This window comes from Oryza sativa, chromosome 2 (genome assembly GCF_034140825.1).
Source record: "Oryza sativa Japonica Group chromosome 2, ASM3414082v1".
NCBI lineage: Eukaryota > Viridiplantae > Streptophyta > Magnoliopsida > Poales > Poaceae > Oryza > Oryza sativa.
Window position 1 is genome coordinate 11,992,022 of NC_089036.1, and position 13,010 is coordinate 12,005,031.

General features: G+C 41.9%; 2 protein-coding genes across 3 annotated transcripts; one reads left to right on the forward strand and one right to left on the reverse strand.

The window, feature by feature from the left end:
• Positions 1 to 5,026: 5,026 nt before the first annotated feature.
• LOC4329110 (uncharacterized) lies at positions 5,027 to 11,165 on the forward strand. 2 transcript variants are annotated; one of them, XM_015770426.3, is made up of 7 exons: positions 5,027 to 5,292; positions 7,414 to 7,495; positions 8,770 to 9,029; positions 9,128 to 9,234; positions 9,543 to 9,675; positions 9,784 to 9,978; positions 10,528 to 11,165. In XM_015770426.3, the coding sequence occupies exons 3-7, from the start codon at positions 8,778 to 8,780 to the stop codon at positions 10,879 to 10,881; spliced, it is 1,041 nt and encodes a 346-aa protein (XP_015625912.1). In that variant the 5' UTR covers positions 5,027 to 5,292; positions 7,414 to 7,495; positions 8,770 to 8,777; the 3' UTR covers positions 10,882 to 11,165. The 2 variants fall into 2 exon arrangements, with proteins under 2 accessions (XP_015625912.1, XP_015625910.1); XM_015770424.3 differs by lacking the exon at positions 7,414 to 7,495.
• Positions 11,166 to 11,598: 433 nt separating this feature from the next.
• On the reverse strand, positions 11,599 to 12,030 carry LOC9267829 (auxin-responsive protein SAUR50). Its single transcript, XM_015768909.1, has one exon. It carries the CDS (start codon positions 12,028 to 12,030, stop codon positions 11,599 to 11,601), a length of 432 nt encoding a protein of 143 aa, XP_015624395.1.
• Between the last annotated feature and the right edge of the window lie 980 nt (positions 12,031 to 13,010).

Below are 13,010 nucleotides of genomic sequence, written 5' to 3' on the forward strand. Positions count from 1 at the left end.
ACAGCCTAAGGTGATGTCAACCACACGACGAAGACGCGCGATATGAAGCGGTCCTTGTTGGGATAAGACGTACTACGAGCGATCCTTTTGGACCTCATGGTCAGTACTCCGCATATCCGTACTGACGATTATATTGCTGGATGGAGCGGCTTGTTGCATTTCATTTCCAGTAGATATAGATTAATTGTTTATTTCTTTATTTTTTCTTAAAAATCCAGTTAATTAGATTGCACAGATGGTTTTATATATGATCTTCATTTTGGACGTCAACGAAATTACAGGAGAGTGAATCGTGTTAGCCTAGATAAAGTATGGTTGGGCTAGTTTGCCCATATAAATATAGTTTCCGTTTGGTCCACTATGAACTCTGCTTGTCTACCTACCCCACCACCACCACCCTTTTCTCTCCCTTGGTGAATAATCCAACATTTTTTTTCGCGAAATACATTACAGACGGAGACACTCATATATACAAACGTGCGCATGTACCCTATATATCTCTATGAAATATACAAAAATGCCAATAAGGAGTACATGACATAAAAATTGCAAATTAGCTCCATCAGCATAGACTACGACCTTCTTTTTTGAAAGTCATGGGGATACGCAAATGCAAAGCATTCGAGTGGCTAGTTATCTACTCCCTCCTTCCCTAAATGTTTGACGCCGTTGACTTTTTTAAACATGCTTGACCGTTCGTCTTATTCAAAAACTTTTATGAAATATGTAAAACTATATGTATACATAAAGTATATTTAACAGTGAATCAAATGATAGAAAAAGAATTAATAATTACTTAAATTTTTTGAATAAGACGAACGGTCAAATATGTTTAAAAAAGTCAACGGCGTTAAACATTTAGGGATGGAGGGAGTAATATAGAATTTGGACGGAGGACACATAAACTACTATTGCCCTCTCTGCAAATATACCTTCGAAACTTACTTCCATCTCCACACGAAAGGCAGATACACAAGTATCTGGAACATATTAGCAACTTGGATCGGCTGCGAGGAGGGACTTCTGAAAGGTTACAAATACGGTGCACAAGTACGTGGAGTGCCCACCTAAAGGTCCTGTCTAGACCTATGATGGTGAGGCGAAGACTGAGGCACAGTTACACGCTGTTCTATTGTGAGCATGAATGGGATGATGTTGCGTGCCGGGCGGCTGGCTTGGGTCGCTGTGTGTCAACCTCGAACGACCCAATAAATAGTGGAACCCGATTAGAGCAAGGATAATAGTGAGATATGCTTATGTGGAGGAGAGAGAAAAAAAGGTGTTGGCTCTCATGCAAGAGCTAGCTTTGCACGTGCTCCAAGACAAATACATTAAATGTATAAATGAGAGAAAAAGATAGGAGAAGAAAAATCAAAGATAATCTTAGAGCTAGCTCTGCACGTGCTGTTTTTCGGAAAAACCCCTTTATTTTTTATCTTTATAGCGCTACCTCTAGAAGCGGAATTTTCTTTTCTTCGCATTGTATTTCTGTGAAATAGGAGGGCTTTTTCAGAACAAACACAACAGGGTGTTGTCCAGTTTGAGGACATATGCGATATTTTGTGCAAATACGAGGAGTTTTTTTTTTTTTGCAAAATAGCCTTTTAATGAAACCGGCTCCAACCCACGGTGCAGACCCATAGCGCCTAAAATTGCGTTTGGCCGGTTACCGCCTACAAGCGGTCACTCGTGCGCGCGCGAGGAGCCAACTACAGCAAATGGGCGACGTGTAAATTTACGGGATAGCTAAAAAATAAAAAACATGAGAAAAAGGGTACGGTTAGGCTGGTTATTGATTGATGATACCCCATCTACCATGGGGCATAGAGAGAAACAACCAAGCAAGTGGTTGTGCCGGCTCAGGTACGCACGGAGTCCAGCATTGAGACCTCATACATCTACAACAGTTGGTATATATAAGCAGTAGATGGAAATACATTGAAATCCCTAAGTTAAGGAGCTGCAAAGACAGATGAAGTAGCACTGCAAAACAAATGTCCCTCTTAGGAGGATGAAATGGACTACATAAACACGAGTTTCTTAGTGCCCAAATATATCAACCACAAAGTTCTGTAATTGAGCATAGCTGCCCCTGATTTTAGATATGCAGACCACAGTGAATGATTTTCTTACAAGTTCCAAGCTAAGATCATTCTACAGTTAAACTCATGATCTCACCATAATACGCTGGGTTTTCTCTGGGTTGACAAATACACTGATTATATTCATGAAAATCATTAAGCAGTGCAATACTACCTACATGACTCAGCGACACACAGAAGGCAACGACGGACGAAGTTATGGCAGAAACACTCTTAATTTTGTAAGTGTTTTTGTATTTGGAAGATCAACAAATCTTCTTTTGGATAGGGAAGGTCAACAAATCATTTGCTCAAGCTTAATGTTCTCGCAATATCTTCTCATTGTAAGTGATAAAACGAAACCTGTTAGAAACTTCCGTTTGAAAGAACATGTTATTGACCCTAAGGAAAGAATGTGGTATTGAAGCATTCCAATCAACACAATAAGTTATTAAACAGTTGCTATGATCACAAAAATGTTCGTTCTTTTAGAAATCAAGGTACAAAGGAAAATATCTGGTTTCATGTTGGAGACATGGCAGCATCTGATTCATATTCATGCGGATAAATCAGTTATCACATCTTCTGATTATGTAGAGCTTGTTTTTATACACTCAACAAGCTGCAACCAAATGTCAGTTCGACCAAAGTGTTCTGCTCACATTTCCTAATTAAGTATGTCCCTGTTTCAGCTAATATATAAAAGAGCACTCTATAAAGCAACCAACCTCATCCTCAGTTTTTGTGATTTCTGAAATTTGCTTCTTTCCTCTAAGAAGCGGCTAAGTTCAATCCCTAAGATTGAACCAGATTATCAAATGAGAGACACGCCAAGATGTGTTAGCTGCTCGATTTACACGGTTTCTCTAGAATTTATGTTAGCCGTACAAAAGAAAATTAACCAGTTGTATTAGCACTATCAGTTGTATTATCACTGTGTAATTAAGTACACCTCTGAAAACCTGGCGAATTTTGTTTCACATTTACCTGCCCCTGCAGAGAATTGTGGTGTTGAGATTGCTTGAAGTAGGTCGAGGTAAGTAATTATCTGAAACATGAATAATAGCACGTACAGTTTTGCATCAATTTAGGGTTGAATTAACATTACGATCAAGAGCTGGTGGCGGAAGTAGGGCCACCAGGGGCGTAACCGCCACTCTGTGCTGCAAGGACGGAGCGACGTACGCATGGCGAGATGAGGCGAGGTGGTTGGCAAAGAAGACGCGGCGTTGATTGAACCGCTCCTTGCCGGCCGTCCAAGTGGTGAAAGGCGGACGGCGGAGGTCGGCGCGAGGACCAGCAGATTCAAGTGCAGGTTTAGCATCGACGGCAGATCAACCGGTGGCCGGCAATTGAGCGGGGTGCGGGAGTGGAGGCAATCCAGCCGGGTTCACTCGACGATAATGACTTGAAGCCGGCGACGGCGCGGTGGAAGAGCCGTTAGCGAGGGAAGAGAGGATGTGGCGCTGCGGGTGGGGGGCGCGGTGGCACGATGGTCGGCGAATCGCGGGCATGGGCGGGTTGGAGATTGGTGGCGGCGATTATGGAGTCGGACTCGGGAGGGGAAGGGGAACCTGCGGGGTAGGAAGAGGTTGGAGGTGGGATGAATCTCAAGCATTGGATTTAATATGGACAATTTGAACCATTGCATTGAGTGATGAATGAAAGATAGATAAATAGATAGATAGGCATAGAGAAAATTCCTATATACCCTTAAAAATTTACTCAATCCCTTTAATACCCCTGAATTTGACCTCATCCCTTATATACCCCTGAGTTTTCATTTTGATCTTCTCTATACCCATCTCCGTTAGTTAACCATTAGTTGACCGTTAAATATTTTAAAATGACTATATTACCCATCCTATACATATGTGGTACCTACCCAATAAATTTTCATATGAAAAAATTAACTTATACAAAATACAAGCAATATAATCATTTGATGCCCAACTTAAAAAATAAAACTTATTATTTTTTATTATTTTTTAAAAAATGATTAAATCCATACATTAGTTTCACCAGAAAATTAAGAGCAAAAACTAAATGTTATTTAGGTTTAAATTTTTGGGAAGATATACGAAATTCATCAAATTTGATCTGAAATTTATTTAAAAATTTTAAATTTGTTTTCTAATTTGTGATAAACTAATTACATCCCCTTTGTTTTTTTACAACGAATCTTTTTTTACTAAATATTTGTTGAAAAGTAATTTTCAAATTTTATGCAGAACTTTTTTTACAATAAATCTTTTTTATTTTCATGAAATAATGTTTTGTTTTTAAAAATTCATAACAAATATTTAGTAACTTATTCCTTATTGGTTTTCACAACTCAAATAATTTACACATAAAACATTTCTAGCTTTTAACAATATACCAAGGACAATAAAGTAATTTCTTCAATAACTAACGGTCAAACTAATGGTCAACTAACGGAATGGGTATTTAAGGGATGCAAATAAAAACTTAGGGGTATATAAGAGATTAAACAAATTTATGGGGCGTAGAAGGGATTGGGTGAAATTACAGGGGCATGTAGGTAATTGGCCCATAGGCATATGCTTGTGGTTATAGGGCTTGTTTGGTTCTTTACCCTACCAATTCATTGGTAGTGCCAAAGTCTAGAAAAATTTTGGCACTACCAAAATATTGGTAGGGTAAAATTATTTAGCTAACATTTGGATTGCTACCAATTTAAAGCCAAATTTTTATAGCATAGTGAAGAAACTTCTAGAATATGACCAAATATTTTAGGGGCACTACCAAATATTTAGTCTCAATCCAAACTAACACACAAACTATTCAATTTGCCAATAAATTGGTAGGGTATGTTTTTGGCATCAAACCAAAACGGCCCATAGTTTTGTCAAGGTCTAAGATATAGAATAAGTTTAGTAAAAGGGGTAAAGTGTAAAAATTCCTGCCACCCCAATCCTTCTCCCGGCCGTACACCATTTCGTTCCGACGCGAGTAATTCCTCCCCACGGGCGGCGACTAGGGCGGCTAGGGTTCGTCGGGCGCCGCCGTGCCGGAGATCGCCTCTCGCCGCCGACACCCGGATCTCCGCCGCCGCCGGTCGCCCCAGGTTATCCCGCTCCCGCAGTCACCATCCCGTCTTCTCCGCCAGTCGCCTCACGCCCGGCCTGGACGCCCCGGAATCCATTGTCGGTCTCGCCCCGCCGACTGCCGTTGACGCCACTGGCTGAAGGTAATAAGCCGCTCACCTCTCCCTCTCCCCCTCCCCCTGCGAGCTCATGGATTTAATCCATTCGCTCGTGCGTGTTCTCCGTACTTGGGTGAACTAAACCTAGTTCGTGTTCTCCCTACTTAGGTGGAGTAAAATAGTTGAACGTTTGTTCTCTGTACAACAACTGTCACCTATCTTCTCATTTAGGAGCTTCGATTTATCCTAGAATGAACGGAACCAGCGGTTTTGGATGAGTTCAGTACTGTGGTACTCTTGTTCTCGTGGACGATTTAGAGGAGCCACTCCTGTTGAGAAGAATTATATTTCATAGTTCCCCGATGGTAATGAATCACTAGAGCCCGTATTTTGCTAGTATATATTGATTAACTTCCACAAATGTGAAGGATAATCATGGTGCATAGTTTTTGTATGTCAAGTTTTCTCAATCAGGTGGCAGCTGTATTGCTTGCTAGTAAAAATGTTGTGCTGATTGGTTGTTTTTAAAGGCGATACGCAGATTGGTTGCTTTTCTTAGATGAAATTCTGATTGGTTGCTAGACAAGCAGTTTGCCCTTCAAATGCTATGGCCCACCTGCAAACGCCCTAGAGTGCTTTGGTGCTCTAATCTAAATGACCTAGGAAAGGATTAGGATGCTGTTGCTTAAGTTGTTTGGGCTGCAATGGATACAAGTTAGTTAGGGCTGGAAATGATGATCTCCATTTTCAGAACATATAAGGCTGGGAATGGGCCTTGGCCTGTCACCAGGCCTTCAAATGGAGAATAGACAAACTATGTCGACTTATTAGTTGTGTTTTCTCTTGCTCTTCTTTTGTCTGTAAGTGTTGGGTGTTCTATTTGTTTTTATACGGAATTAATTGCACGCAAAAAACCGAGTGCTCACTTCTGCAACGTTCTAATGGTTGCGACCTTGGGTCGTTCTCCCGGTGGACTTGTACCACAAAATCCGCAACTGCCGCTGCACATTAATCACTTCCTCCTTGATTTTTCAATTTTAAAATTGAGGCCCCCCCACCCCCGCAAACGCCAATCAGATGGATCGGAATTCCTTAATTATTGCCGAATTATTATGGAATCCTATGGGTTGTTTGTCGTACAAAGCCCTTTGGAAACTTCATTTTGCTCAGCGGAGGACATGTGCTGGTTAGTTACATATGGAATTATAAGCAGGAAATCAGCTGCATTTTGCATTCTCGTTAGTAAGATTTTCTTTTTATATAAAAAAGAACCCATATTAGGACCGTTATCTCGTTCTCACCCCACAGATTGCGTATCTTCTGCTTCTTCTTCTTCTTTTTTTTGCTAAACTGTGAAATCATCGAGAAAATCCCAAATTTTTAATATCATTTTTACAGTTTAAGCTTCAAAACCTCCAATAACATGAATATAAATGTTTATCCATAAGATTTTTTTGTTAGTTCATTTGTTTTTTTGTCGCCTTATCAATGATAGTTCAAATGATTAGAGCTTAGCAATCCTTTTTTCAATTTATACTCTCATTTTCCACGTGTTTCCCGAATTGCTAAACGGTGTAATTTTCTTTTAAAAATGTTCCACAGGAATGCTACTTTAAAATTATATTATTTTTTATTTTAGTTAATAATTACTTAATCATGCGCAAATAAGATACATCGTTTTTTTTCGGGAGAAATGGGTTAGCAGCAATGTTGCAAGCTACTACATCCGTTTTAGATTATAAGCTATTTTGACTTTGATCAAAATTAATCTACTCTAAGTTTAATCAAGTTTATACATAAATATACTAATATCTACAACACTAAATTAGTTTCATTAAGCTTATAATTGAATATATTATTATAGTATATTTGTATTGCGTTGAATATGTGACTACTTTTCTAAATTTAATCAAATTTGAAACAATTTTACTTTAATCAAAGTCAAAATGACATATAATCTAAAATAGAGTGAGTATCTCTGTAGGGTGTGTTTGGATAATAGGAAATAGGGAGTGAGATTGGGATTGAAAATTGAATGAAGAGTTAGGATTAAATGAAAGAGAGAGAATAAATGGTTAGGATTTAAATATGTTTTTAGTAGGTGGGAAATCATTTCCATATCCTATTAGCCAAACACTGGCCTAAGCTAATACCAACATTCTTCAGGAGCTGGATGCAAATTTGGCAGACCAAGTCCAAAACACGACAGCCAGCAGCAGCAGCAGGACACCAACGCGACGCCACCACAGTATAACTCGACGCCCCCACTCGCTCTCTCCCCCAACCCAATGACAGCATCAGTATTCCAGTAGCAGCGGAGAGAGAGAGGGAGCGGCCAACCAAAAGCCCAAGCCAAGCCAACGCCGCGTCGCGTCTCAGCCAGCCAGCGAACTGCCTCCCCGCCCCCGCGCTTGCCGGCGAACTCCCCCCACCTCCGGCGGCCCGGCCCCGCCTCGCTCCCCGGCATCAGGCGATCCCCCCCATCCCCTTCCCCGCCCCCTCCCCTCCCCGCGCGCAGCATTCGCAGATCGCATCTGGCTCGCTGGCCGCCCGGGCCCTGCTCTCGCTTCGCGTGTGATGTGATGTGATGTGATGTGATCTCTTCCCCCCATCTCTCGCGGCGGGATTTTCTGGGGGATTTTGTTTTTTTTTTTTTTTTGTTTTTTCTTCTCGGGATTTATGGGGGTTGGATGGGATGAGATCTCGCTGCCGGACTTAGGGATGGAGTACAGCTGAAATGGCGCCGTCGGTGTAGTGTGTGTGTGTGTGTGGACAGCGTGCGGCGGTGTGGGGGTAGTTGTGAATTAGCGGTGGTCGTGGCGGCGGATTTGGAGGGGAGATCTAGCCCCCGCTCGGTGCTTCCTAGGTTTGTTTTCCTAGGTCGTGGACGGAATTGAGGAGGTACTGATTCGGATGAGGGTGTCGGTAGAATACGGCGTTCCGGACGACTTGCTGGTTGCTGCTTGTTGTTTCGGGTTGTTGAGTTGACTGTAGCTGAGTTGCTGATCCAGTTCGTTGTGAATTATGCGCTAATGCAGTGGTACTTCTCCATGATGATGATTTTGCCTTTTTGTTTCCCCTTACTATTACATGATTCCTCAGTACAAATGAGCAATCATTCGCTTTGTTTGCTTTGGAGTATGGATATTAGTGGCGGTTTAATTATTGTGGTACACAGTGGTGGAAGGATTGCAGAGTTATATATATACCTGGTGGAATTTGGATTAACGAGAGCTCAATAACAACCACATTGTGGTTGATTTGGTCACCTATAGTTTCCTATGAGCATCTGAGGGCTGACTAATTGCTGGACTTTAGAAATTAGAATAGCTGTTGTTGCTTATTGTATTTACATTGCTGTTGTTATATTGTTCCTATATGGATTTGTAGGCTACAGCTGTACCATATTTTAATTGAAAATGCTCCAATTACTTGTCAGATATGATTCACTAGCTGCATATGAAACTTTAGGAGAGGTCTGAGTTGTACATGGCCTTATTTTTCTACAATTTCTCTGCACAGGTGTGAATATGTCGGACAGTGCGTTGAAAGATCTGAATCTAGCTCAGTCAGCAGAGCTGGAGAAAACCAAGGACAGTTCTGCCAAGTCTTGCATCACCAAGCCTGTCTTGAATGGCAACAAATGCAACAATACGGAAGAAAATGCTCCACCTGTACTCCCTGATGCTGTGACTAATGGGTGTGAAGCTGGAAATGCAGATGTTGAGTATATTGATTCTGAGAGTCTGACAGATCTTGAAGATGCTGGTGCAACCCTTAGTGTATGCCACCAGATGTTTATATTCATGATCTTTTTTGTGCTTGGCATTTTTCTGATTGGACCAGCCCTAACATTTGATCATTTCTTACTGCTTGATAGACTTTAGTTGCAAGGTTGGATTCAAAAGACTGGGTTATGACATGTGAAGCTCTAAATAATGTTCGTCAGTTGGCAATATTTCACAAGGATAGATTGCAGGAACTTCTGTAAGTTGCTTACCTTGTTATTCAATCAAAAGGATCTTTGTTTTTGGGCAAATGTTACTTATCCATGCCTGAAGCTATAGAATTACATCATTCTCTGTATCTTAATTTTTGGATTTGAATTATAGGGAACCTCTAGTTCCTCTTATCATGAAATCTGTCTGAAGAAATTCATTCCGGTTTTTTTATTGGACCCAGTTTTATTCTCTTCGATTGATTGTATCTCAAAACACTCAAGAATCCAAGGAGCGCTGCCTGTAAAGCTGCACTCATGACCTGTTCTAATCTTAATTTTTGGATTTGAATTACAGAGAGCCTCTAGTTCCTCTTATTGTGAAATCTGTCAAGAATCCAAGGAGTGCTGTCTGTAAAACCGCACTCATGACCTGCGCTGATATTTTCAAGGCATACGGTGACCTAATGGTTGACTCAATTGATCCACTGGTGTGTGTTTCTCAGTTCTCAAACTTCCATTCACAATTACACTAGTTCTTTTTCCTGTACTAACTACGCTATTTCTCAAAACATCTTTTCTGCCAAATTTGTTCTCAGTTAGTGCAGCTATTTCTGAAATCTTCACAAGATAAGCGTTTTGTCTGTGAAGCTGCTGAGGCAGCCCTCATATCGATGACAAGCTGGATCGCCCCTTCTGCTCTGTTACCAAAAATGCAACCTTACCTTAAGAACAGGAATCCACGAATTCGAGCAAAAGCATCAATGTGCTTCAGCAAGAGCGTCCCACGCTTGGTAAGTGAAAATCTCACCTGAAATTTATTTTAAGCTAACCGCTTTTGTTTTGCCTCAACTGTTATCTGATTATCTCCTAATTAACCTAGGAGAGGCCAAAGACAAACTCAACATAGGATTTAGCTCTCTTTTCTCACATTACAAGTACTCAATGAATATCTTAATTCGTGGTCTTGTTGGTTGGCTTAGAGTTAACACGCAGTTTTCTCGACCTTTTTTAGTCTATTTAGATATGCAGATGCGGGATGAGGTTTCTGTATTATAAGACAGACCTGTAGCTTTTCCAAAACTATGGGCTAGTGTGTTTGGTAGAGATTCTATATGCCGAGAATAATTAGCTGACAAATGATTTTTACCTGTGGCCTTTTACTTCGAGGAACTTCATCTACCCTAAATTGCCTGGCCATTATTAGTAGTGTGACGGTATCTGGAATTTTTTTTTCTTAATTGGCTTTTATGTAGTTTGTATATCAATGGTTCCATGCTCTAACCAATGCTGATAACATCAGTTTTAGATGTTTTACTTAAATTGACCTATTTTGTTTCCAGGGTGTGGAGGGAATTAAAGAATATGGAATGGATAAGCTTGTTCAGATCGCAGCAACTCAGCTTAGTGACCAGCTTCCTGAATCCAGGGAGGCTGCTCGCAAGCTGGCTTTGGAGCTACAAGCATTCTATGAGAAATCCCAAGCTTCGAGTTCTGGTGAAGTTGACGACGCACCTGCTACCTCACCTGATGCTGATGCTGATGCTGGTGCTGAATCATGGGAAGCTTTCTGCCAATCAAAGCTTTCCCCATTAAGTGCACAGGCAATCCTTCGTGTCACCTCTACGACGAAAGAGGGTGTGGCTGTGGGTGTCACCTCTACCCCTCCGAAAGAAGGCGTCACTGTTGGTTGCTAGCATCAGGAGGTAGTAGATGCAATGAGGTTGTGGTTTTTCCATCCGATTCACCTTTTGCTGTACATGGTTATGGTTGTTCTTTCTCTACATCCAATCTGGGATTCGTTCGTTAAGCATCGGTTCGAGAGTTGAGGTGTGACCTGTGGGTGTTAATATTGGTGCGAGATATACCTGTTATAGTTGACTGTATGATCTTCCTTTTCTCCCACTGCTTGGTATTGATTGGTCAGGCGAATTGTAGAATTTCTTCCACTATTCAATATTACTACACAGTAATTTTTCCATCTCGTGGCCTTGTGTTTATTTGCTGGTGTTCACTATTTCGTGTTTTTGAATTCTAACTTCTTCCATTATTCAATATTATCGAATCAATTCTCATCAGTGCTTTCTTCCACTGGTTTCTATTTTACTGAAATTTTTATGCTGTTCTATGAGCAAGAAATAACTAACTGGGCTCAACCAACTGGTACTCCAAAGAACTGTGACTTGTGAAGTTTGATCACTGTACAGTTGTACATATGTCACAGACTCATAGTACACGTTAAACATCAGAGAACCCCAGATTATCACAGCTGCACGAAGATTAAGATGATCATGTATGCATGCGTCGCCGGCAACACATTCTGTGCACAGAGAAAAACTTGGACAAGAACATGCCAACAGCTAGCCCATCAGCCGGCGATCACCGCCGGCGACCGGCCTTGCCGCACCGGACGCTCAGCCAACGATCATCGGCGGCGGCGTCGCCGGAGCAACCAGCATGAGGTGCGCCGCCGGGTGCAGCCTGAACACCAGGCCGCCGGCGCACCCGACCGTCCTCTCCTCGGCCATCTCACGCTCGATCCTCGCCAGGACGGCGACGAACTCGCCGGCGTCGCAGGGGAGCTCGAGCGGGCCGTCCGCCACGTACCCGTACTCCTCCTCGGCCTCCTCCAGCAGCGCCCTGAACAGCGGGTGGTTCACGCACTCCGTCCTCACCACGAACCTCTCCCTCGCCGCCCCTCCGCCGCCGCCGCCGCCGCCGACGTACACCGCGAAGCTCCCCTCCGGCGGCTCCGGCCGGCCACCATTCCTGTGCTTGGACAAACACCTGTCCAGCAGGGCCTTCATGATCACTCCCTGCTTGTTCCTCACACCTCTCTCCTTCATCAACACAACAGCAAATTAACCAAAGCTTATCTGAACACAACTATCCTATCTAATTTACAACTTAGTGAAGGTTGGGTTGTATTAATTAGCTGATCAAGTGTTGCTAATTGCTATGGCCTTGTCCTTAAGTGACATCAGATCAAACTGAGATAAGATGGTTAGTGATCAAAGTTTTGGGAGGGGGTCAGCTAAGACCTGGCCTGAAGAAAGAGTGTTGCACTTGCACCCCTGCACCATATATAGACTGTACTGTGTGGGGCCTTCATTTTATTTTAATTATTTGGTGTGTGTGACAATTAGGAGTAAGATTGTATATTTGGTGTAGATGATGAGATCCTGTGGGTCTTTCCTAATCCTACCCATCATTAGATATTTAATCCATGGTTAGGTTAATTTTTACCATCTTGTCCTCATATTGCACAAGGGACCTGTTCTTGACAAGGGTTGTGTTGGCAAGATGGCACCATGTTTTGTGAAAACCAGATTATATTGCAAGGGTAAGTTAGTAATTTCACATCACGTTGAAGACCTTTGTGTACTTGACCGTGGTACCGGTTCAAAGTTTAGGATGGAATTGACAAAACTGAAAATTTGTTTAGTGTGAAGCTAAAATGGCTAATGCGAAACCAGAGGTTGGACAGGATTCCACCATCTCATTGTCAACCCACTTAATATCCAATGTCATCAGGGCAATAATACACATGTTAGTATAAGATCATAAGAAAAATGTCACTTTATTGGTTGCAAGTTGACTTGGAGCTTTGCATCGGTCAGCAAGTTTAAGTGAAACTCTCCAACCATGACTAGTTTACTCTAATGAATTTCCTTCTTCAGAATCTGCCTTTTCATTTCTGTCAGCTTGCATCGAGATCTGTCTGAAGGATTCAGAGAACGGCACATCGACATCCTAAATCTGCCCAAGGGTTTAACACCTGGATCAATGCATGTCTTAATCCTATGAGATTAGTTTAGAATTCTTG

What these genes read in the sequence shown, in the direction of transcription:
- LOC4329110 (XM_015770426.3), top strand. Translation starts at nt 8,778, where the DNA reads ATGTCGGACAGTGCGTTGAAAGATCTGAATCTAGCTCAGTCAGCAGAG. An exon ending in ATGCTGGTGCAACCCTTAGT is followed by an intron (nt 9,030 to 9,127) that starts GTATGCCACCAG and finishes ACTGCTTGATAG; the next exon opens with ACTTTAGTTGCAAGGTTGGA. An exon ending in GCAAGAGCGTCCCACGCTTG is followed by an intron (nt 9,979 to 10,527) that starts GTAAGTGAAAAT and finishes TTTTGTTTCCAG; the next exon opens with GGTGTGGAGGGAATTAAAGA.
- LOC9267829 (XM_015768909.1), bottom strand. Translation starts at nt 12,030, where the DNA reads ATGAAGGAGAGAGGTGTGAGGAACAAGCAGGGAGTGATCATGAAGGCC.